At 48.6% G+C, this 26,364-nt stretch overlaps 1 protein-coding gene across 1 annotated transcript; it reads right to left on the minus strand.

Moving 5' to 3' along the window:
• Window positions 1–1,694: 1,694 nt before the first annotated feature.
• On the minus strand, window positions 1,695–26,104 carry NDE1 (nudE neurodevelopment protein 1). The gene is given in 10 exon segments (XM_079954104.1): window positions 1,695–1,948; window positions 5,225–5,226; window positions 5,229–5,352; window positions 6,498–6,589; window positions 7,995–8,171; window positions 9,389–9,525; window positions 9,787–9,935; window positions 16,384–16,537; window positions 17,781–17,891; window positions 25,944–26,104. Coding segments are annotated over 9 exon segments (1,014 nt in total). The 5' UTR covers window positions 17,867–17,891; window positions 25,944–26,104; the 3' UTR covers window positions 1,695–1,855.
• Between the last annotated feature and the right edge of the window lie 260 nt (window positions 26,105–26,364).

Consider the following 26,364-nt stretch of genomic DNA (forward strand, 5'->3'; position numbering starts at 1 on the left):
TCCAAAACTTTATAAACAACGATGCAACATCAATGCATGAGATTTCAAATTCTTAAGCACATTTCCCCCCTAAAAATGCAGGACCTCTTATTTCCTCTTCCAAATGTGCAGCTGGCTTTAAGGGCTGTGTGCGGGTGTGTTTTTTAAAAATACCACCGTCCCCAACCACCACTGGCAAAGTAAGAGGTGGTGTGACTTTGCTCCAATTGCAGAAAGCACTTAACAAAAGGCGTTTGACGAGCTGAGATGACTCAGCTGCCAAACCAAGCTTAAAATCCTCTAGGCAAGGTATACAAGAATGTATAACTTGCTGTTAAAATGGAATACACAGGATGAAACGGTGAAATCAGCTATGATTAAATGGGCACAAGACATAGGTCATGATATTATGTTTGCTGACTGGGAACAGTTATGGACCACCGGTATTAAATTTACTGCATGTAATGCTTTAAAAGAAAATATTATGAAAATGATCTACCGGTGGTACATGACCCCAGTCAAGCTTGCAAAAATTTATCATTTGCCTAATAATAAGTGTTGGAAATGTAATGAGACTGAAGGCACTTTCTACCACCTTTGGTGGACCTGCCCAAAGGTTAAAGCTTTCTGGGAAATGATCTATAATGAAATTAAGAAGGTTCTTAAGTGGACTTTTCCTAAGAAACCAGAGGCTTTCCTCTTGGGTATGGTGGGCCAAGTGGTGTTAAGGAAGGATAGGACATTCTTTATGTATGCCACTACAGCAGCAAGAATTCTACTGGCAAAGTATTGGAAGACGCAAGAACTACCTACTCTGGAAGAATGGCAAACAAAGGTGATTGACTTTATGGGACTGGCTGAGATGACGGGCAGAATCCGGGACCAGGGGAAAGAGACAGTGGAAGAGGACTGGAAGAACTTCAAGATATATCTTAAAAATAATTGTAAAATTGAGGAATGTTAAGATGTCAGGGGGTAAGAAGTAAAGAATTGCAGCAGTAAACAAAAAAAAAAAAAACTTAAGAAATATTTATGAAAAAGAACTAAGACAATGGACTTAAGGGTTGCTAAAGAATTTTAAACAAGGATGCAGGGATAGGGAGGTATGGGGAAGTCAAAGAAAAAAGGCTATGAACTGATGATTATGAAGTAATACTGTGTTACATTGTTTTTCATTTTATGTGTGGAAAATTAATAAAAATCATTATAAAAAAAAAAAAAATAAATAAAATCCTCTAGGCAAGGAAAATGGTTCTTGGTGGGACTCTCCCAGCTAAGCACAGCCTCACATTAATTCAGGACCAAGTATGGGCAGACAAAAAGGAAGGGAAACATCTTGCCCCCTTCAGAAATCTTCTCCCAAGCAGCCGTTTTCCTTCACCGGCTGGATTTGTTATTAAGATTTATGGCCCAGCAATGCTGCGTTCCGGTGGAAGATTGGCTCTGATGCGACATGGATACCATCCATCATCTTCTAGCAGAAGACACAGCATTATGTGCTAGCTTGAAGGAGTTCAGTTCATCTTTCCATCGGCGCAATGGGACATGGCTCCATCCAACGTTCTGGGCCTTACAGTTCCTGGTGTCATTCATCCCAGCCAGGGCCTCAAGGCAGGTCTTTGCGATGGATCTTCCAAGCAAGTCTTCTGTGTGTGGATCTCCTGCATCACAGAAACCGCCAGGCTTGTGGGGTGGGGACGAGCCCCAGTCTGGTGGAACAAGATGCAGTTAATGGTCTCTGGATACAACTGCATTTCTACAAGTCTCCTATCTGAAGTGAGTGGCCAAAAGCGAGTGTTAGTATTCCCATTAAAGGCAGGAAAAGAAACCAAAGTTTCCACCACACAAGAGGAAAGCACTCTGGGCTGGCGGTTCCTCAGAGAAGCATCTGAACTACTCCTTGCGAAGGAAGGCCCAATGGCCTTGCTAGATTTGACGGCCGCGTCCCTAAATCCAGCCTCTTAACCATCTGTTGAAACAGGGCTGGGGTGGAGGGAAGGAATAGGCATTAAGCATACAAATGCAAGAGGGGTTATGACTTATGGCAGCCGGGAAAAACACAGAAAGGAAGCACCAGAATTTGTGAAGGGTAGGAGGAAATATTAGGTTTCAACAGCCAAGCTGGTAGTCCTCATTGTTTTGATGCCAACAGTGACTGATCAAGCAGGAATGGGTTTTAGCCTTGCTTCACAAACACACACAATACAGTGGTGCCTCGCAAGACGAAATTAATCCGTTCCGTGAGGCTCTTCGTATAGCGGTTTTTTTGTCTTGCGAAGCAAGCCCATTGACAGCTTAGCGGATTAGCGCTATTAGCGGCTTTTAGCGGATCAGCTGATAAGCGGCTTAGGGCTTAGGAAAAGGGGAAAAGGGGAAAACCCCTGCAGGAACTCGCAAGACATTTTCGTCTTGCGAAGCAAGCCCATAGGGAAATTCGTTTTGCGAAGCGCCTCCAAAACGGAAAACCCTTTCGTCTAGCGGGTTTTCTGTCTTGCGAGGCGTTCGTCTTGCGAGGCACCACTGTACTAAAGCAGCCCAGCAACTCTTCCCAATCTGTGGACCGCCAGATATTTTGGACTTCCAAGTCCCAGAAACGGCAGCCCGCGTAGCCAGTGGTCAGCAATGATGGGAAGTGTCATCCACAAAATATTTGGAGGGGGACAGCCTGGGAAAGGCTCAGCTTCATCGGAGGTCCCATCTAATCTAGCTTTTCCAACCACCACCAGGCAGAACCTGAAGGAAAGAGCCTCCACCTCTGCTGTGTGTACCAACAGGTTTGCTCTTTTGCAGGTAGACTGCACGCCAACATGGAGGCTCCAATTAGCTAATATTAAATGTCCAATATTAAATGTTGGAATTGGCCAGGTCAGGGGTCACCACCAACCCTTTTAGGTCTATGGGCACATTTGGATTTTTGAGTGAGTGCTGTGGGCTGTCTCGGATCACTTTCCTCTCTCCTTTCCCCAAGAATCAGAAAGAGAAAAAACACACTCGGCTTCCCCAAGGAATCTGGGGGAAAGTTGAATCTGGGAGAAGCAAACTGAACTTCGACAAGGGCATAGAGCTGAAAAAGGAAGTGGGAAAGAGCGTCTCTCTTCAAACTCCCTCCTTTGGCTCTATGTCCTTTCCAAGGGGGAAAAGGGGTCCTCACAAGCTTGCCACCCCATGGCCAAAGGGGCAGGGGCACCAAATGTGTTAGGTGTACCAGGAGAAGACCTCAAAGGCGTCGTTGCACCCACAGGTGCCATCCGAACCCCTTGCCTAGGTAAAGGTAAACGGACCATTGGGTCCAGTCGTGACCGACTCTGGGGTTGTGGCGCTCATCTCGCTTTATTGGCCGAGGGAGCCGGCGTGCAGCTTCCAGGTCATGTGGCCAGCATGACTAAGCCGCTTCTGGCAAACCAGAGCAGCGCACGGAAACGCTGTTTGCCTTCTAGCCGTACCGGTACCTATTTATCTACTTGCACTTCAACGTGCTTTCGAACTGCTAGGTGGGCAGGAGCAGGGACCGAGTAACGGGAGCTCACCCCGTCGCGGGGATTCGAACCACCAACCTTCTGATCGGCAAGCCCTAGGCTCTGTGGTTTAACCCACAGCGCCACCAAGTATTCAGACAAGTAGATGTGTTGGAGACTTCAGCCAAACTGGAGAGGAAGCTTGGGCAATTTAGGTTATGTAACATTTAAAAACGGGCCCAGCCCAGTTACATAACGCTGCCTTCTCTTCCGCTGACATAATGAGCAAGCGAGCAAAACAAGCAACTCTCAGCCTGTATCACCTAGATGGATACCCTCTGCTGGACAGATCCAGGCCCAAGGCTTGCACCGGGAAGAGTGAAAATTATGCGAAGGCAAGCAAGCAAGTTTAAAGCTTTTTGGTTTAACACTTCCAAATTCCAGCTGCAGAGAAGGAGAGGCAACCTGTCCCAGAATCCTCCGCATGGTATATTCCCCTCCCCACCTGAGCCAAGGGGGCCACAGCTGTAAACCGCAGCTCATCCGAAAGCAAGTTAAAATACAGTGGTGCCCCGCAAGACGAAAAACCCGCTAGACGAAAGGGTTTTCCGTTTTTCGAGGCGCTTCGCAAGACGAATTTCCCTATGGGCTTGCTTCGCAAGACGAAAACGTCTTGCGAGTTTTTCCCCTCCCCCCCCCTTTTTCTAAACCGCTAAGCTGCTAATAGGGATGCTTCACAAGACGAAAAAACTGCTAGACGAAGAGACTCGCGGAACGGATTCTTTTCGTCTTGCGAGGCACCACTGTACTAAACTATTGCTGGCTAAAGCTCAAACACCAGATGACGCACAACCCTCTGTAGAGGTAATTCTAGGAATAAGCTGCCACAGCAAACACACCTCCAAGGTACAGATTTATCTCACCAGCTACCATATTTGGCACTTCCACAGCATATTATTATTATTATTATTATTATTATTATTATTATTATTATTAAATTTTGTATTCTGCACCCTATGCCTGTAAATCTCAGGACAGTTCACAACATAAAATGACAATATACAAAAGACAAAAGACAAAATAAAAATAAAAGCAACCCAATTAATTCCCCCTTCCACAACACATTTAAAAGGGCTTTCGATAGCCTATGGGCAGACTGGCTGAAAACACAGCCTTCCCTTTTCTCTCTCCCCTAAGTGAGCACCAGTGTGGTTGCCGTGTACTGGGAGAACTGGGAGACCAGGGCATCCCCGCCTGCCACCTTACTGGTCCCTAATGGGTGCCAGCCTCCACTCGTGAACACAATAGATGCTCTGCTAAACCCTAGGAACTTAAAAAGAGCCTGTTGGATCCCACCCATCTAGCCTAGGCAAGCAGGATTTGAATGCAGGAGCTCTCTCCTGTTCCTGTGGCTTCTAGCAACTGATAATCAGGAGCACCGCTGCCTCCAGCAACAGATGAACAGCATAGTCTCTGTGCCCAGTAGTAACTTTCAGCCTTCCTGCCGTTCATCTGCCTAATCCTCTTCTCAAGCCATCTAGGTTGACGGCCCTTGCAGCTTCCTGTGGCAGGGAGTTCCACAGCTAAACTCCACGCTGCACAGAGGACTTCCTTCTGCCTGTCTTGAACCTCCCAAGGTCTTTCCCTCCCAGCTCATCGAGCTCTCGGCCGTTTCCCTGTAACCTCGACGCTGCAACCAGACAAATCACCTTGACCATCTCTCTCGAACCCGCCACCCCCCGTCAAGCCCTGACTTAAGATTCTCTGAAGACGTGAAAGCAAACACTCACCCCGGGGGTCCGTAGGGGCCGCTCAGCCGCCTATCATGTACCATGTGGACCTGGGGGGGCGCGGGGCTTCGGTACGGAGCCCGGTCGTACACCAAGTTCTGACATGAAGCCAGCTTGGATTCCAGGGCCTAGAAGCAAAGGCAAAGTTAGTTTCAGTTCGGAAGCCCCAGGAAAGAGAGATGGGGAAGCAGAGAGCATATCCGTTATTTGGCATGGACCAGGTCAGGTGGGGAAACAGTGTTCCAGGTCTTAATGGCTCGTGAGCAGATCAGTTTTCACAGAACTGCATAGTTGGAAGGGACTCTAAGCATCACCGACTCCAACCCCTGACAATGAAGGAATCTTTTGCCCAAAGTGGGGCTTGAACCCTCAACTGAGCTATCCGAGCACACTGGAGGTTTTTTTTGCGGAGGGGGTACATGGAAGGAGAGTACATGGGAAACTCACACTGGGGGGGGGGGACAGATCTGCCAGCTTTCGCCCCACAAAACAGACCCGTGGCGGTCCCAGCAACATTCTCATTTTTTAAGGTGACCTGGAAGCTACAACTAATCCAGAATGCGGCAGCTAGACTGGTGATTGGAGGCGGCAGCCAAGACCATATAACACTGGTCTTGAAAGACCTAAATTGGCTCCCAGTACGTTTCCGAGCACAATTCAAAGTGTTGGTTCTGACCTTTAAAGCTCTAAACAGCCTCAGTCCAGTATACATGAAGGAGTGTTTCCACCCCCATCGTTCTGCCCAGACACTGAGGTCCAGCTCTGAGGGCCTTCTGGCGGTTCCCTCGCTGCGAGAAGCCAAGTTATAGGGAACCAGGCAGAGGGCCTTCTCGGTAGTGGCACCCGCCCTGTGGAACGCCCTCCTACCAGATGTCAAAGAGAAATACAACTACCAGACTTTTAGAAGACATCTGAAGGCAGTCCTGTTCAGGGAAGCTTTTAAAGTTTAGGTTATTTTAATATTCTGTTGGGAGCTGCCCAGAATGGCTGGTGAAACCCAGCCAGATGGGTGGGGTATAAATAATAAATTATTATTATTAAGGCAAAAAAAGCTGTCGATTCAAATCTAGTTGCTGACCAGGGCTATAGAGGCAATAAGTGTGCTACCTTGAGCTCCCTTGATGGCATAAAAGGTGGGGTATAATTGTCAAAAATAATTACACAGTGATCTTGGAAGGGCCGAATTGATTTCTTAAAATGTCCTTCATCCTACAGCTTTCAACTGGCCCTGTATTCCAAACGGGGCCAGGGCAAACAGGCCCCAAGTACTCACCCCAACTTTCCGGAGGAGATCTCCCACAATGTTTAGCACGGATATTCGGGCAGCTGGTGTAAGCGGAGTTGCGCTGTAGCTGTCCTCAAGACCTTTAGGAAAGGATATCTTCATTCACACAAATAGTACAAAAAGAGCCAGGCAGAAATTCTGCACCCTTGGAACGTAAGCTGACTCAGCAAGTGACTAGCCCTCAACGCTACACCCTTGTGAAAATTAACTGAAACATAGCAATCCCGTACTCAAAACAAACACGGAAAGTCAGTTGATTATTATGGTGTCGGAAGCCGGCAGCCAACAGAAGGAATGATGCACTCGCCACAATATATTGAGGTTCTACGAAAGAGAGTTATTCCAGAGCTGGAAAAGAGGTACCCTGACGGTACTGGGATATTGCAGCAGGACCTAGCCCCGTCACACATCAAAAGTGGTGAAGAAATTCATGACAGAGCAGCAGGTACAGGTACTTGATTGGCCGGGGATTTCCCCGGACGGAGGGATTTCCCATTGAGAATTTGCGGGCTATATACAAAAGTCGCCTCTGTGCTGCAGACTGTACGACTATGGAGAAGCTCATTCAGGCGCTGATTCAAGTGTGGTACAGGGATCCAAAAATCAACAGTGACTGTTCAAAACTAGTAGACTCCATGCCAAACTGTGTTCAAATGTTGCTTAAAAACAGCGGAGGTCATATCCGTTATTAATATACATATACAGTGCTGCCCCGCAAGACGAATGCCTCGCAAGACGAAAAACTCGCTAGACGAAGAGACTCGCGGAACGGATTAATTTCGTCTTGCAAGGTCAATTAATTTGCACAAGGGTGTACAGGTATAGGTTTTCAAGTATAGGCTCAGAAGCCATTCTCAGAAGCCATTCTCCTCTTGCTGACAGCTAACACACCAAGAATCCTCTTTTCAGAAGATGTGAACGCACCATTGGACCCCCAACAGAATCTGGAGGGCCACAACATCCCCCGGCTTAGAAGGAGTTGAAGGAACGGATCCAGGTAAATTCTTACTTCCTTTCCACTCCCCAACCTGCAGTGCTTCTTCACTTTACACACCCTGGCCTAATTCCCAGCCTTATTACAGTCATACCTTGGATCTCAAACTCCTTGGGCTCCCAAACAAATCGGTTCCTGAATGATCGAAACCCAGAAGCAAGCACTCTGGTTTCCGATCGATTTTCCGAATGTCCTGCGCGGCTTCAGGTTGGCTGCAAGAGCTTCCTGCAGCCAATCGGAAGCCGAGCTTTGGTTTCCGAACGTTTTGGAAGTCGAACGGACTTCCGGAACGGATTCCGTTCGACTTCCAAGGCACGACTGTAGAGTGAATTGGGCCGCATTCAAGTATAGTGAAACGCACTGTGCAGCCGCTGCTTTAAGTGCCCACAAGGGGGAGCTGTTGCACAACCCGGGCCTGATATTAGGTGGCTGAAAAGGGAGTTACGTCTTAAAACTGGGTATATAAATTAAATAATAAAAATAAGACATACCTCTTCTGGGTGTTCCTGGGGTGCTCATTCCAGTGCTGAGCCCCCGATGGCCTACAGGGGTGGAAGGCACAGAGGAAGTGGCCTGGACTGCTGTGTCCATCCGATCTACTTCCAGCGAATCTTCTACAGAGGCCCGCGGTTTCTCCTTCTGCTGCACAGCCAGCTCCTGGCGTAAGTCTGGAAGGGGAGGGGAGAAGAGCATGACGGACAGCGATAGCCGCTGTTCTCTTCCCATTCGTTTGACACAGTTAGGTTAAAAAAGGGGGACACCCCTAAATCAGAAATCTGATGGTTGCACCTGAAGGCTTTTCTCTCTTGTGGGGGGGGGGGGGAATGAACAGCAACGGCAGTTCTTTTCGAGGGATCCATCCCTCTAGGGTGGAAGGGGTTCCCTAGGAGCCTCTTCCCTCCCAAGCGCAAAAGAGAGCCAGCAAAGGGTTCAAGTGTCGGACTAGGACCTGGGTTCGAATCCCCGTTCAGCTGCGCAGGTCGCCGTGTGACCTTGGGCCGCCACAGTCTCTCAGCCTAACCTGCCTCACAGCGTTGTTGCGATGATGAAACAGGGATGGGGTGGGTAGGGGAGACCCACGGCCGCCCCCTTGTGCTCCTTGGCAGCACGAAAAGATGGGATAAAAATGGAAGCGCAGGCCGAGTCAGCTTCGCAGGCAGTGGGTTTAACTCCCAGCAACGCTGGGAAGAGACTCCCGGCCTGGAACCCGGGAGAGAGGGTTGCGAGTCAGTGCAGGCAACCCTGAGCTGGACAGACCAATGGTGCAACTCGGGAGAAAACGGTTTGCGATGAATTTTTTTGCCTTAAGCCAAGGAGAGGGTTGGGGAAAACTTATAACTTATCCTAAAGACCATTGTAAACCATTAAAATTGTTAGTAGGGTTGGAATATCACTTGTGGCTTAAGGGTGAATCTTGGGTACAATGCAGAGAGAAAAGATCTGGATTACAGTGGTACCTCGGGTTAAGTACTTAAATTTGTTCCAGAGGTCCGTTCTTAACCTGAAACTGTTCTTTGCCTGAAGCACCACTTTAGCTAATGGGGCCTCCTGCTGCCGCCGCACCACCGGAGCATGATTTCTGTTCTCATCCTGAAGAAAAAGTTCTTAACCCGAGGCACTATTTCTGGGTTAGCGGAGTCTGTAACCTGAAGCGTCTGTAACCCGAGGTACCACTGTATTATAAAAGATGCAGGAGGAAATGATTAACAGTTAGGACCCACAAAGCAGAGGAGGGAACTTCAGGAGATTCTTTGGAATCTAGTTTTTATGTTGTATGCTGGATATGTGATTGCAAAACTTCAATCTGAAAAACCAAATAAATTTCATTTAAAAAGAAAAGAAAAAAAAAAAGAGGAGGCGAACGACCACCCAGCCCTTTCCTAACCTCTGGCTTCATCCTTCAGCCTCTGCACTGATTCCAAGAGGTTTTCCTTCTCGTCTAGCTCGCTCTCCAGGAAGGCGTTGCGTTCAATGGCCTGGTTCATGCGCTGCTCAAAGTCTTCCAGAGACATTATTGTGGCTCTGCAGAGGAGGAGAAAGACGGCGCTAGAATGGGCAAACTCAGCAACCTAATAAAGGAACCGAGGTCAGGGCTGAGTAGACTTGGGTTCAAATTCCAAGCCGGCAAGCTGCCAGCTTTTGCTTTGAACCACCTCGCACCCGGCCCCCAGAAACTCCCTGACAAGGGAATACGGCCCCCGGGCTTAGAAAGGTCCTGTCCAAACCCTGGGGGGCTGGGCTTCGCCACCCACCACAAGGGAACAACCCCCTTTGGGTCAGTACCTCTTGGCTCTTTCCAGGTCGTCATTGGCTTGCTCCAGCTCCCGGATGTATTTCTGCAGCTGGTCTTTGACAGCCCTTGTCTGGGCGAGCTCTTCCTCCAGGGTGGAGATCTGCTGGTAGCCTTCGGAGTGCTGGGTCGTGATCTTCTCCTAATTGCGGAATCACAGAGTTGGCACAGTTGGGAGGGGTCTGAGGGTCATCTAGCCCAACCCCCCGCAATGCAGGAATCTCAACGCGTGGGTCCCCCTTCCAATCTGAAACCACGCCGGACCCTGCTTAGCTTTAGCAAATCCAAGAGCACTGTGGGAACCTGGGCTCCAGCGCGGCCCTTGCTAGCTCCCAGAAAGCCCTCTGCAGGAAAATGCAGAGGGAATTTCATAGATAGATAGACAGACAGATAGTTTTTTATTGTATTTTCTGTTTTACAATTGAAAGTACAGTCATACCTCGTGTTATGTTTGCTTCATGTTACGTTTTTTCAGGTACCGGAAAGGGTTACTTCCGGGTTTCGCCACTTGCACATGCGCAGAAGCATTAGATTGTGCATCGTGCATGCGCACAAGCACCAAATCACGCCGTGCACCTGCGCAGATATGGCGCTTCAGGTTGCAGGCTTCTCATGTTGCGAACGGGCCTCCGGAATGGATCCCGTTCGCAACCAAAGGTACCACTGCACTCCTTTATACATCAATGACTTCCCTTCTTATTTTACATTTCATAAATCCCTGGATACAGTGGTACCTCGGTTTAAGAACAGTCCTGTTTACGAACGATTCGGTTTACGAACTCCGCAAAACCCGAAGTAGTGTCTTGGTTTGCGAACTTTACCTCAGTCTAAGAATGGAATCAGGGACGCAGGTGGCGCTGTGGGTTAAAGCCTCAGCGCCTAGGGCTTGCCGATCGAAAGGTCGGCGGTTCGAATCCCTGCGGCGGGGTGCGCTCCCGCTGCTCGGTCCCAGCGCCTGCCAACCTAGCAGTTCGAAAGCACCTCCGGGTGCAAGTAGATAAATAGGGACCGCTTACCAGCGGGAAGGTAAACGGCGTTTCCGTGTGCGGCTCTGGCTCTGGCTCTGGCCAGAGCAGCGATGTCACGCTGGCCACGTGACCCGGAAGTGTCTCCGGACAGCGCTGGCCCCTGGCCTCTTAAGTGAGATGGGCGCACAACCCCAGAGTCTGTCAAGACTGGCCCGTACGGGCAGGGGTACCTTTACCTTTACCTAAGAATGGAATCTGAACGGTGGAAGCGCACCGGCGGCGGGAGGCCTCTTTAGGGAAAGGGCACCTTGGTTTAAGAACGGTTCTGGTTTAAGAACGGACTTCCGGAACGGTACCACTGTATTTTACTAAACTGAACTATTTGGTGTTCCATTATTACATCCATCAAAACTTATTTACACTGTTAAAAGTATCTTAATGTTGACAGCATTTTCAACCCATCGTGCTTTATTGGTAAGAAATGGAAGGTAATGAGCAACGGGCAAATTAATTTTATCGCCAAAAAGGAATTTACAGTCTCTTCTAAGACAAAAAGCCCCAAACCCTCAACTTCACAGAAACACATAAAAAAAACAAAGTGGGGAAGGCTCTCTGTTTTGGGCCCGACTGATGCAGTTTTTGGAGTTGGCTCAGCCCTGCCCAACAGCGAGTCCCTGCATGATGAAATGGGGATTTCTGCAGGAAAAATGCTCCTTTGCCCGACTCCTCTTGCTACAAACTCTGCGGTCAGTCCTGAGAAACACACACACTTGGGTGGCCTGGCAAGCTCTCGGGTGGCTACCCAGATTCTGGCTCGCGTCCTCGGAGCCCGTTGCTGGAGAAGGCCGACCCTTGAATACAGAATTCGCACCCGGCACCTGGCCTGCTCTGCCACCCAGCTGGAACCGGCCACCAGCTGGTCGGAGCATCAATAGCCCCTCTGTCCTTTCCCTTCCTGGGCGATGATGCTGTTCTTTGGCTCGGATGAATGAATGAGCCAATTGTCAGGAGAGTTTCGCCTCCCGTGGAAAAGCATTTCTGCCTTGGGGCAAGGCAGGGATAAACCACATCCATTCAGCCCCACCCCACCCTAGGCTTTCGTTTATTTATTGCATTCCTGCCCCACTGTTTTTCTCTGATGAATTCAAGAGGATGTGCAGGATTTACCCAAAGAGCAACCCTGCGCGGTAGGTCAGGCTGAGAGGCAGCGACTGGCCCGAGGCTAAGAGAGAATTTGAACCCTGGTCTCTCCTGGGTCCTAGTCCAACGCTCTAACCCCTACGCTGTAATGTCTGTCTCTTTTTATAGCAGGTCGGCCCCAAAGCAGGAGGGTCAGGGACCTGGCAGGACCAAACTCACACTCCGAACCCCACACAGAGCTCAGCCCCCCTAAAAAATATCTGCATTCACTAAAGGTAAAGGGACCCCTGACCATTAGGTCCAGTCATGGCCGACTCTGGGGTTGCGGCGCTCATCTCGCTTTATTGGCCGAGAGAGTCGGCGTACAGCTTCTGGGTCACGTGGCCAGCATGACTAAGCCGCTTCTGGCGAACCAGAGCAGCGCACAGAACGCCATTTACCTTCCCGCCAGAGTGGTACCTATTTATCTACTTGCACTTTGACGTGCTTTTGAACTGCTACGTTGGCAGGAGCAGGGACCGAGCAACAGGAGCGCATCCCGTCGCAGGGATTCGAACCGCCAACCTTCTGTTTGGCAAGCCCTAGGCTCTGTGGTTTAACCCACAGCACCACCTGCGTCCCTTTGCAGGATCATAGACTCATGGAAATCTAGAGTTGAAAGGGACCCTGAGGACCATCAATATGATACAATAATCTAATTTGTTCTTAGGGGGAGGGTTCAGGGCTGCCGGGGAGTGGGCCCCAGCCCACAAAATGGCTGGGGCATGTTCCACAGGGGGGGATGCACTGGGACAACCGATCTCAGTGATCATGGGTAGGAGGAGGAGTTACGCTAAGACCAGACCATGTCATTACAGAGGAGGCAGGTTTAGTCGTTGTCTGAGGACTATCCCTGCCTCCGGGTCTGGCCCTGACCGGATGAATACTAGAATCAGCAAGGGATACCCACATGACCTGAAAGTGTTGCTGTGCAATGCCAGGTCAATGATTCATAAGACCACTGCCATCCATGACTTGATCATGGATGGAGGACTTGACCTGGCATGTGTGACAGAGACTTGGTTGGATGAAGCAGATGGGCCTGTCCTTGCCGCTGCTTGTCCACCAGGTTTCTCTTACGCACAGCAACCCAGGTCATGTGGGCGGGGAGGGGGGGTTGCAGTGATTTTTAGGAAGTCATTAGTTTGCACCAGGCGTCCTATTGGGAAGACCCAGTTTTCTGAGTGCATGTTCTGGAAGTTGGGCAATAGGGGCAGTACAGGATTCCTTTTGGTGTACCGACCTCCCCGCTGCACCAAGGATTCCCTGCCCGAGCTGCTTCAGGTCGTGGCGGATGTTCTCCTGGAGACACCTAGCTTGGTCGTCCTAGGGGATTTTAACATCCATGCCGACACGACCTTACAAGGGGCTGCTCGGGACTTCGTGGAAAGCATGGCCTCCATGGGGCTGTCCCTGAATAAGTCTGGCCCAACCCATAGTCGCGGACATGCCTTGGACCTGGTGTTTACCTCTATGGATGTTGGTGATCTGACACTAAGTAAAAGCGAAACGAAAGAAGTGCCATGGTCAGATCACTTCCTGGTGCAACTGGACTTCTCTGCGACCCATCCCCTCTGCAGGGAGGTGGGACCAATTCGGATGGTCCGCCCCCGCCACTTAATGGATCCAAATGGTTTCCAGAGAGTGGTAGGGGATGCTTTATCCCATGTTGATGGCCTTTCAGCCGATTCCCTGGTGGCCCGCTGGAATGTGGAGTTAACCAGGGCTATTGACTGTTTGGCTCCGAAGCGCCCTCTCCAATTGCATGGAGCCCGGAGAGCCCCGTGGTTTTCCACGGATCTGAGGGCAATGAAACAATCGTTGAGACGGCTAGAGCGCCGGTGGCGGATAACTCATTCCGAATCTGACCGGACACAGGTTAGAGCTCAACGTCGAGCCTACCAAGTGGCGATAGCGACGGCGAAGAAGAATTTCTTCACCGCCTCTATTGCATCTGCAGAAAACAGCAGCAGGAGACTTTTTCAGGTGGTTCACAATTTAGTGGAACCACCTGCAACATCGGGGCCCAGTACGGGCCACATGTTCTCCTGCAATGATTTTGCAAAGTTTTTTGCAGATAAAATCGCTCAGATTCGGGAAGAAGTAGACTCCACCGTGGGAGCAGGGCCGGGGCGGGAGAGTGCTAGAGTTCTGTCTAGTCAAGTTGAGTGGGATCAATTCCAATCTGTTACCTCCGAGGATGTGGACAGGCTGCTTGGACGAGTGAAGCCAACCACCTGTCTCCTGGATCCTTGCCCATCCTGGCTTATAAAAGCTAGCCGGGAAGGACTGGGCGATGGGCTTCGTGGGGTGGTGAATGCTTCCCTCCGTGAGGGAGCCTTCCCAGACCCGCTGAAAGAGGCGGTTATTAAACCGCTTCTTAAAAAACCATCTTTAGATGCGGCCACGATGGCCAACTATCGCCCAGTTTCAAATCTTCCATTCTTGGGCAAGGTGATTGAGCGAGCGGTGGCCGAACAACTCCAGGCACGCCTGGAAGAAGCGGACCATTTGGATCCCTTCCAGTCGGGATTCAGGCCTCATCATGGGACTGAAACTGCCTTGGTCGCACTGGTTGATGATCTTCGGCGGGCTAGGGACAAAGGTGAGAGCTGTTTCCTAGTTCTGCTGGATCTCTCAGCGGCGTTTGATACCATCGACCATAACATCCTTCTGGACTGTCTTAAGGGGCTGGGAGCTAGGGGCACTGTCATACAGTGGTTCCGCTCCTTCCTCCTGGGCCGTGTTCAGAAAGTGGTGGTGGGGGATGAGTGTTCAGACCCCTGGGCTCTCACTTGTGGGGTGCCTCAGGGTTCTGTCCTCTCCCCCATGCTTTTCAACATTTACATGCAGCCGCTGGGAGAGATCATCAGGAGGTTTGGGCTGGGTGTTCATCAGTATGCGGATGATACCCAGCTCTACCTCTCCTTTAAATCAGAACCAGTGAAGGCGGTGGAGGTCCTGTGTGAGTGTCTGGAGGCGGTTGGAGGATGGATGGCGGCTAACAGATTGAGGTTGAATCCTGACAAGACAGAAGTGCTGTTTTTGGGGGACAGGAGGCGGGCAGGTGTGGAGAATTCCCTGGTCCTGAATGGGGTAACTGTGCCCCTGAAGGACCAGGTGCGCAGCCTGGGAGTCATTTTGGACTCACAGCTGTCCATGGAGGCACAGATCAAATCTGTGTCCAGGGCAGCTGTTTACCAGCTCCATCTGGTACGTAGGCTGAGACCCTATCTGCCTGTGGACTGTCTCGCCAGAGTGGTGCATGCTCTGGTTATCTCCCGCTTGGACTACTGCAATGCACTCTACGTGGGGCTACCTTTGAAGGTGACTCGGAAACTACAACTAATCCAGAATGCGGCAGCTAGACTGGTGACTGGGAGCGGCCGCCGAGACCATATAACACCGGTCTTGAAAGACCTACATTGGCTCCCAGTACGTTTCCGAGCACAATTCAAAGTGTTGGTGCTGACCTTTAAAGCCCTAAACGGCCTCGGTCCAGTATACCTGAAGGAGCGTCTCCACCCCCATCATTCTGCCCGGACGCTGAGGTCTAGCGCCGAGGGCCTTCTGGCGGTTCCCTCACTGCGAGAAGTAAAGCTACAGGGAACCAGACAGAGGGCCTTCTCGGTAGTGGCGCCCGCCCTGTGGAACGCCCTTCCAGCAGATGTCAAAGCGAGACATCTTAAGGCAGCCCTGTTCAGGGAAGTTTTTAACGTGTGATATTTTATTGTATTTTTGCTTTCTGTGGAAGCCGCCCAGAGTGGCTGGGGAGGCCCAGCCAGATGGGCGGGGTATAAATAATAAATTATTATTATTATTATTATTATTATTATTATTATTATTATTATTGTCATTGTCCCATACAGAACAACAAAATTGAAAAAATCTACATCAGACATTCAAAAACCAACAGGCCTGCTATCCCAGCTTGGTTAGCCCCCTAGAAACTCTGATACCCCATAATTAAATACAATATATTCCCATAGAGACTACCTTACACTGCATTTAAAACCAAAATTGCATTTGAATAGATACTGTTTCTCAGGCGGCTAGTTCTAGTCTTTATAGCCCTGTACCTTCTTCCAGAAGGCAGAAGCTGAAAGAGATCATTTCTGGGGTGCGTATTATTCTGCACTATCTCTGCAGCTTTCTTATGGCACCTGGAAGCGTAGATTTGATCCAAGGTGGGCTCAAACCTGCAACCTTGCCACTATCAGCATCATGCGCTAACCAACTGAGCTAACAGAACTCAAGACTGAAGGTCTGGCTAGATCAGCATCATGCTCCCCACTATAGAACAAAATCTGATGCCAGCCGGACGTCCGCAGGAAGGCAGGAATCCACACACACACACACACACACCCTCGTGGTTTCTGCCCCCCAGAAAACCGGTACGCAGTGGTATAACTGCCGCTGAGCCTGGAGGCTCCGACGCCTCACCTTGACCAACTCGATCTCCATCCTCAGCCTGCTGTTTTCCGAGAGGAGGTCTTTGTTCCGCGACTCCACCTGCTGCAGCTGCGCCTCCAGTTCGGCCTCATATTCACGGCTCCCTTCCTGAAACTCGCGAAGCTCCTCCTGGACGTTCTCAGCACTGAAGGGGGCGACAAAGCCAGGCTCAGAGTCAGCACCCTCCCCACCGCCACAAATTCCGCAAAGCCACTTCCGCCCTGCAGAGGAGGTGGGATTGCGGGCGTCAGGGCCCCACCACGCGCGCGACGGCTGAAACCCAGCCAACACGCGATTGGGGGGGATTCCTGGTCGTGTCACCTCCTGGCCAGCCAATCGGCTGGCTCTGGGGGTGTGGCCTGCCCTATTTAAACCAGGACATGGCCAGGGATCTCCCTCTTTCCCACCTGCCATCTGTTCCTGCTTTCCCCACCCTCCCGTCCTATAAGGTTTTCGCTCTTGGACCTTGCTATGGACCTTGATTGGTCGCCGTTGAGGGGTCTGGTAGGAATTTTCCCACTCGGCAAATTGGCCCCAGCCACTTGGTTTTCGCCTACCTCGTAGCAAATCGTCACAACTTTCTGGGTATTGGCATTTCTGGGTATTAGGCATTGGTATTGTTCTGTAGATGGAAGAGGGGAGGTAGCGCCATCACCTGCCCTACATATTGAAGGGTAGTCCGATAAAGGATTCTGGGGGGCGTGGCCCTGTCCGAAGCCTAGGGAGGTGAGGGCCTAAGGCACGCCCCCTAGCGGTGACCCCAGGGGAGTTCCTAGTTGATGTGCATCAGCAGGACTCCCCCTACTGGTGGTTAACCCTTCCCAGACTTCTAGCAGACAGGCTGAAGCCGGATATAGTTGGTTAGGACCAATGCCTAAGCCAATAACGCTCATCACCTGTAACCAATAAAGTTGTGGACTTATTTAGCCCATTAACCTTAATTGTGTCATGTATCTTTATTTCCACTGGGGGGGGGGAGAACTTGCTAATTTCAAATTTAAAGGAATCACTTCCCCTCTGGTTTCCTGACGTACAGGCAAGCCAAGTTCAGTTTGGTTCCAGCCATTGGCCTGGAAAAGAGGGATTGATCGCTAACCATTCCGGGAACTGTAGCACTATGAGGAGAAACAGGGGTTCTCCTAGCAACTCTTTGCACCCTCAGCAAACTACAGTTCCCAAAATTCTATGCGGGAAGCCATGACCGCTTAAAGCGGTATAATAAATGTATAATGCAGTTGGGGCCTAGGCTGCTGCGGTCAGGGAATCAGGTGATAATAATGAAACTGGTCCCTGCCTCGAGGGGCTTACAATGGCACAGAAGTGAGCATTTCAGGGTTGCAAAGCCCCCCACCTTGCCCATATCACAGAAGGACATCTAAATGCTTTACCACTGCTTGTATTTCGCAGCCAGCTCCTTCCAGTGGTTCCTTTCTTCTTCCACTGAGCCAAACTGTTTCCTTTCAGCGTCGTTCATCGTAGAGGCTCTCTAGCATCGTTTCCTACAAAGGGGGGTGCAGGGGTAGAAGCCAGGAATGAGAATTTTTTTCCCTACCCAAAGACTTTTCTATAGCTGACCGAATCTTCATGCAATGCCCAGTTGCCGGCATAAACGAAAGATGCTGGGCCTGGGGATTATCTAATGCTTATTTCCCCTAAATTGATTTCTGAATTTTTAATTTTATTCTTATTCATGTTTTTATAATGTATTTTATGCTGCTTTTACAATTAAATGTTTTAAATTTGTTGTTAAAGGGCGGGGTATAAATAAAAAATTATAATTATTATTATTATTACAGTGGTACCTCTGGTTACGTACTTAATTCGTTCCAGAGGTCTGTTCTTAAGCTGAAACTGTTCTTAACCTGAAGCACCACTTTAGCTAATGGGGCCTCCTGCTGCCGCCACGCCACCGGAGCACGATTTCTCTTCTCATCCTGAAGCAAAGTTCTTAACCCGAGGTAATATTTCTGGGTTAGTGGAGTCTGTAACCTGAAGGGTATGTAACCTGAAGCGTATGTAATCTGAGGTACCACTGTATTAATTATTATTAATTATTATTATTATTATTATTATTATTATTATTATTATTATTATTATTTTATTTATGCATGTAGATAATCATTGCAGAGCTTTACACAGCAATCCCAAAAGGAGCAAGACCTACAGAACTGAATGAGACTTCTTGGGGGAGATCCGTAGCTCAGCGGCAGAGAATCTGCCTTGCATGCGAAAGCCCCCAGGTTCAAATCCCCGACATCTCGAAGTTGGGCTGGGAGAGACTTCGGTCTGACACCAATCTGATGGACCAGTGATCTGCCTCTATATAAAGCAGCTTCCTCTGTTGCTATAAAATCACAGAAGAGTAGCACTGGAAGGGACCTCTGAGGGTCATCCAGTCCAACCCCTGCAATGCTGGAATCTTTTGCCCAACTTGGGGCTTGAACCCATGATCCTGAGATTAAGAGTCACATGCTCTACCGACTGAGCTACCCCTGTATAGCTATGTTATTTCCGAATAAACTTCAGAGTGGAGAAAAAAAGCCACTAAACTAAATTCATTTTTGGCCATTTAACTTGCCATGGTTCTCAAACTGTGGGACCCCAGATGTTGTTGGACTACAACTCTCATCATCCCTGAGCTCTGGCCTTGCTAGCTAGGGGTGATGGGAGTTGTAGTTCAACAACATCTGGGGACCCACAGGTTGAGAAAGGCTGAAGGGATTTATGGATGCATGTATGTTTTTTCTGTTGTTAATATTTTGTTATTTTTGTTAATTCATTGTGTGTGTTTCTTAAGTAAGAAAACTAATAAAAAGCACACGCACTCTCTCGCTCATTCACTTTTGGCCATTTAACCTTATCTATATAGTCATTTTATTTATTAAATTTATATCCTGAGGATCGCAGCATAAAAAAGCAGAACACATACCACAATAACAAAGAGAGTAACAATATGCCCCTCCCTGCCCAAAGTCGCTGCCTTGCAAGATTAAAGGACGTCTTGGATATTTCTAAAAATAAAACTTTTTTTCCCAACAACACTTAAAATAAACACCATAGGTTAAAAATAGAAAGCAAGAACATGTGGCTGCCACAGACAGGCAGAAGGACCACGGAGAGCGTGCGAAGCGCCCAACTCTACCAACGCCAACCCAGCAGTGCTGGCAAGCCATGGACTCTGGCAAATCCAATTGCAAGCTCCCTTTGCAATTTAGTTGACATTACTTTCCCATAGAAAGTAATGCAAACTGGATTAATCCGTTCCAGACTTTTAAAAACAATCCCTAAAACAGCAATTTAACATGAATTTTACTATCTAACGAGACCATAAAAATGAAAGCAATAAACAATGTACTGCAGCCACTCAATCAATCAATGAATCAATGAATCAATCAATAGCTGAACTGGGTTCCCCACAGTCACATAAACAAAGAAAAAAGCCACAAAAACGCAAAATAAATAGCAAAAACAGACAGACCTCAGTGTAACACTCAAAACGGAAGTGTGGCACTCAAATTGGAAGCGTAACACACAAAACAGAGCACATTCGGCTTCCAAAAAAAGTTCACAAACTGGAACACTTACTTCTGGGTTTGCAGTGTTTGGGTTCCAAGTTGTTTGAGTACCAAGGCGTTTGAGAAACAAACTACTGTATTTTTCGCCCTATAGGACGCACCGTCCCATAAGGCGCACCTAGTTTTTTTGGGGGGAAATAAAGGGGAAAAAATTATTTTTCTCCCAGGTGCGGGGCTGGGGCGGGGGAGGCCCGAGCTTCCCCCGCCCCAGCCCCCAAACAGGCAGCTCTCTGCAAGCCGTGGGAGCCCAGCGCTGGCTCCCGCTGCTTGCGGAGAGGTCCGTGAAGCCTGGAGCGCTGAGCTCAGCGCGCGCAGGCTTCTGCATGCAGGCAACTCTCCGCAAGCAGCGGGAGCGCTCCTGCTGCTTGTGGAGAGGTCTGCGAAGCCTGGAGAGCGAGAGGGGTCGGTGCGCACCGACCCCTCTCGCTCTCCAGGCTTCAGCGAAAGCCTGCATTCGCCCCATAGGACGCACACACATATCCCCTTCATTTTTGGAGGGGAAAAAGTGCGTCCTATAGGGCGAAAAATACGGTACCTCTGTATGGTGTAAATGTGACAAAATGTTCCAAATAAAAATGGCAATCGACCCACAACAAACACCAAGTAACTTCTGCTATTGACACCAACGTAAAAAGACTCAGACACAGACTGATCCAGGAGGCAGACAGCTAGGAGGAGCTTCCTTCCTTTAAGTAGAACAGCTGGTCATAAACATTACAAAACAAAGCCTGAGTCACAGAGGAACTGGAAGTTTTGGTGGGTGGAGACCGCAAGTCAGAAGGTGCAGGGAGAGAAGGAATGTCAGCTTGCTTTCTACATCCCAATAAGCAATTCTGGACTTCTCCAAACCAACTTCCTCTCCAAAACAATTAATTTTTTAAAAATTGCGGAGCGCTTTTCAAAAGCGCCCTACGCAACAGTTGCAGAGATGTTCAGGATTGGAACCAATGCTAGCCCTACTCACTGTAGACCCATTGCAGCTAATGAACATAATCAACTTAGGCTCATTAAATTCCAGGGTCTGGTCCGAGTCGTAGTTGGGGGAAACTGGCGACGGACGTCATCGGAACAGCAAATCCCACCCCAACATTTTTAAAAGTCTGTTATTTGTTTCTACCTGTATATTCCTAGTTCAGGGGTCAGCAAACTTTTTCAGCAGGGGGCCGGTCCACTGTCCCTCAGAACCTGTGGGGGGCCAGACTATATTTTGGAAAAAAATATGAACGAATTCCTATGCCCCACAAATAACCCAGAGATGCATTTTAAATAAAAGGACACATTCTACTCATGTAAAAACACGCTGATTCCATCTGCGGGCTGGATTTAGAAGGCGATTGGGCCGGATCCAGTTTGCCTACCCATGTCCTTGTTAGTGTGTAAATTGCTCAGAATTTTCTTAATTTAATAGGATGACCTGTACTTCCTTAAGATAGGCAGATGAAAATAACAGCATACAGCTGCAGCAGGTGAAGGACTCTGGCTCAGGAACTGTTGCCGGTTTAAAATGGACCTCGCTGCTCCAGAGTCCCTTCTCATCCCTTCTGAATTTCAAACTGGGCCCAAACGAGCAAAATCCATTTCAACAGGGACAAAGGCGAGGTTCCACAGTTAGGCAGGCAGAACCAGCTGCAAGTAGTACATGTGAACAGGATCTTGGTCAGGCATCCCCATCCTTCGGCCCTCCAGATGTTTTGGACTACAATTCCTATCATCCCTGACCATTGGTCCTGTTAGCTAGGGATCATGGGAGTTGTAGGCCAAAACATCTGGAGGCCTGCAGGCTGGGGGTGCCTGATCTAGGTGTTTTAGCAAACCACAAGCTCAACATGAGTCAACAGTGTGATGCAGCACCCAAAAAAGCTAATACTGTTCTAGGTTGCATCAATAGAAGTATAGCATGCAGATCAAGGGAAGTAATAGTATCGCTCTATTCTGTCTTAGCCAGACCAAACCTGGAATACTATGTCCAGTTCTATTTTAAGGAAGATATTGACGAGCTGGAAGAAGAAGAAGAGAAGAAGAGTTTGGATTTGATATCCCGCCTTTCACTCCCTTTAAGGAGTCTCAAAGCGGCTAACATTCTCCTTTCCCTTCCTCCCCCACAACAAACACTCTGTGAGGTGAGTGGGGCTGAGAGACTTCACAGAAGTGTGACTGGCCCAAGGTCACCCAGCAGTTGCATGTGGAGGAGCAGAGACGCGAACCCGGTTCCCCAGATTATGAGACTACCTCTCTTAACCACTACACCACACTGGCTCACTGGAAGGTGTTAAGAGGACGGCGACCTAGATGATCAAGGGTCTGGAAAGCAAACCATATGAGGAACAGTCGAGAGAGTTGGGTATGTTTAGCTGGGACAAGAGGAGAGATGATAGCCATCTTCTAAAATCTAAAAGGATGTCACGTGGAAGAAGGAGAAAGCAATAAGAAAAACAATATTGTTTGCCTTCTTATTTTCTTTCTTTTTCTTTTCTTTTCTTCCTTCTTTTCCTCTTTCTTCTTTATTTTCGTATTATTTGTTTGATTTCTTTCAATTTGTATTGCTTATAAAAATTGAAATAAATAAAATTTAAGAAAAACAAAGAAGAAGATGGAGCAAGGTTGTTTTCTCCTGCTCTGGAGAGTAGGACCCAAGCCAATAGTTTCAAGTTAGAAGAAAGAAGATTCTGTCGAAACATCAGGAAGGACTTTCTGGCAGCAAGAGCTGTTTGACAGTGGAACGGTCTCCCCCGAGAGGTTGTGAACTCTCCTTTCTTGGAGATTTTTAAGCAGACGCTGGATGGCTGTCTGCCATGGATACTTTAATGGAGATTCCTGTATTGTAGCGGCTTGGTCTAGAGGACCCCAGGAGTCCCCTTCAACTCTTAATAATAATAATAATAATAATAATAATAATAATAATAATAATTTATTTATACCCCACCTATCTGGCTGGGTTTCCCCAGGCACTCTGGGCAGCTTCCAACCGAATATTAAAAACAATACAGCATCAGACATTAAAAACTTCCCTAAATAGGGCCGACTTCAGTTGTCTTTTAAAAGTAAAATACAGTGGTACCTCGGGTTACAGAGGCTTCAGGTTACAGACTCCGCTAACCCAGAAATAGTACCTTGGGTTAAGAACTTTGCTTCAGGATGAGAACAGAAATCGTGGTGTGGCAGCAATGGGAGGCCCCATTAGCTAAAGTGGTACCTCAGGTTAAGAACAGTTTCAGGTTAAGAACAGACCTCCGGAACGAATTAAGTACTTAACCCAAGGTACCACTGTAGTTGTTTATTTCCTTGACATCTGATGGGAGGGCGTTCCACAGGGTGGGTGCCACTACCAAGAAGGCCCTCTGCCTGGTTCCCTGTAACTTGGCTTCTCGCAATGAGGGAACCGCCAGAAGGCCCTCGGAGCTGGACCTGTGTCTGGGCAGAGCAATGGGGGTGGAGACGCTCCTTCAGGTATACTGGGCTGAGGCCATTTAGGGCTTTAAAGGTCAGCACCAACACTTTGAATTGTGCTCGGAAACGTCCTGGGAGCCAATGAAGATCTTTCAGGACCGGTGTTATATGGTCTCGGTGGCCGCCCCCAGTCACCAGTCTAGCTGCCGCATTCTGGATTAATTGCAGTTTCCGGGTCACCTTCAAAGGTAGCCCAACGTAGAGTGCATCTACAGTTCTATGAAACCAATTTGCAATTTAACAATGGCGTTAAGAACATAAGAAGAGACTGAATTCTGGATCAGGCCAGCGGCCCATCAGGCCAAGCATTCTGTTCTCCCACTGGAAGTCTGCAAGCAGAGCGCAGAATCTCTCTCACCTGCTATCCCCAAAAGTGATATTTAGAGGCCTCCAGCAGTGTGGGGCAGTTTTGCACTGTGAGGAGGTTTGCATTTTCTTGTAAATCTGTCAGCTTCAATCCCTGTGAGGTGCTTAAAAGGGTAGCCTATAATAATTTTCATTCAGAAGCCCACCAACAGGTTATGGGGTCCCTTGTCGTCACTCCCAAAATGTGGCCCACTTTTACTTTAATGCCTCCATATATGCAAAATAGTATCATACCACTTTAAACACTTGTGGCTGTCCGTCTCCCCCAAATAATAATCTTGGGAACTGTAGTTTGGTATGGATGCTGAGGGTTGTTAGGAGACCCCTGTTCCCTTTCCAAAACTACAACTCCCAGTCCATTCCTTTTCCTAGGAAACTCTTGTAGGGGAACAAGTGTCTCTCAACTTCCAGCACCCATAACAAACTACAGCTCCCACAATCCTTTGGGGGATGCCCGGGCTGCTTAAAATGATACTGCTTTAAACATACAGGGCAGACAAGGCCGAAAATCTACTCTGCACTTCATCAGAGGAAGCCCAGCATGCAATATTAAAAGATGCTCTGGGGTTGGCAGATGAAGGTGATGGACTATATGGAATTAGCGGAAATGACTGGCAGAATCCGAGACCTCGGAGAAGAGTTGGTGGAAGAAGATTGGAAGAAATTTAAAGACTGCCTGCAGAAACATTATAAAATTAATGAATGTTAAAATGATGTTGGATTGAAAACAAGTGGTATTAGCAACAAAGTTGAAAAGAGTATGCAATAAGTGAATTGATAATGGGTGAAAACATAGAATTTTGACACGTTAAGATACAGAGTTAAGATAAACAAAAGAGGGTAAGGATTTGCTGATCTGATTATGTAAATGGGAATACAAAAAGGGAAGGTGCGAGGAGGTCAGGAAAAGAAGGATATGAGTTATAAAGTTAGCAAAAGAATAATGTTTTTTTTCTTTTTGCTATTTTTCTTTTTAATTATTTTTTTGTATTATGTGTATTTTCCTGTTTTGTGTTTTTTCTTTTCTGTTGTATTTTGCTAAAACTTTAATAAATATCTATTTAAAATAAAAAATAAATAAAAGATGCTCTGGGGAGGATATTGTTGACATCTGTGGATGGATGTCTCCAATGTAAAGACTCCCCAGTTGTACAGAACCTTTTGCTAGACATAACTGGGGAGGTGTTTTTTTTTGGTGGGAGGTAAGAGCCCCTATTTTAACTTATGCACCAATCAAAGCTATTTCTGGGATAGTGATAAATTATTTATTATTATTATTAGGAGAAGGAGAAGAGTAAAAGAAATTATTAGAAATGAACATTTTAATCTCACATACAATTGCATCCAAACTATGTTCACATGAAAAACTACACACTTATGGGGAGAGGCAGTGTGCCGATCCTCTCCAAGTGCAAATGACCACAGAGAAAGCTGCTCTACAGCAGTATGGTGTAGTGGTTAGAGCAGTCTTTCTCCACCCGGAGTCCCCAGATGTTGTTGGGACTACAACTCCCATCATCCCTGACTGCTGGCTCCTCTCACTAGGTCATGATGGAAACTGTAGACCAAAAAACCCATCTGGGGATTCAAGGTTGAGAAAGGCTGGGTTAGAGAATGGGACTCCTCAGGGTCCGAATCTTCCTTGGCCATGAAGCTCTCCCTAGGTTGTGACCTTGGGGGGGGGGGCAGCACCTGCTTCTCAGCCTCACCTACCTCGCAGGGCTGTTGTGGGGAATACATATTGGGGGGGGGAGGGATCACGTACGCCACCCTTGGGCTTCTTGGAAGGGGGGGGGGAATGGTGAGATATAAATGCAAAAAAATTAAGAATCCAGTACGTAATTCAGTCCAGCGGGGCGTACAAATGGCAGTGGGGAAAGGCCCCCCCCCGGAGGTGGGGGCGCAGGGGAGGGGGTGAAAGCGAGGCTACAAAAAACAACAACTGGGAGCTCTCAGAGGCTACAAGAGTGGCTCAGAAAGTGGATCCATAGTGAAAGGCGGCGGGGGGGCGGAGAGATCTGCTGGCTTCCTCTCGATCTTTAAGGGACCCCCCCCCCCGCGGGGTTTCTGTTCCCTTCTCAACTTCCCTTTTCGCCTGCTCTTTCGGGGGGGGCGGTTGTCCAAGTGATTGCGGGCAAAAGCTCCAACCAGCCCTTGGCTCACCTTGTATTTTCTCTTTTTTTCTACTTAAGCAGAGTCGCGCCGGCAGCAACAGCCTCCGCCCGCCTTCCTGCTCCGGTTCCGCTCCGGATCAAAAAAAAAACCCAGGCTGCAAAGTCCTCGCACCGGCTCGCCCCGTTTGCCCGATCCGAAACATTACAACCAGGCTCTGCGCGGACTCCCATTGGCTGCCGGGTCACGCGGCTCCGCAGGGCTCCTCCAATCAGCGCCGGTGGAACGCGGCTCTTGGAACGTTGAAAGTTTTGTGTCTCTTCTCTTCCCTTTTGATTCCTCCCTCCTTCCCTCCCTCTCAATGGAATGTTTTGAATGACGTAGGGGGGGGCGGGATTTGGGGAACGGCCCAGACCATTGAAGAAAAGAGCAGGAGGAATCGGGGCGGTACAATCCGAATTCTGTCCTTTTC

This window comes from Podarcis cretensis, assembly GCF_951804945.1.
Source record: "Podarcis cretensis genome assembly, chromosome: 14".
Lineage (NCBI taxonomy): Eukaryota > Metazoa > Chordata > Lepidosauria > Squamata > Lacertidae > Podarcis > Podarcis cretensis.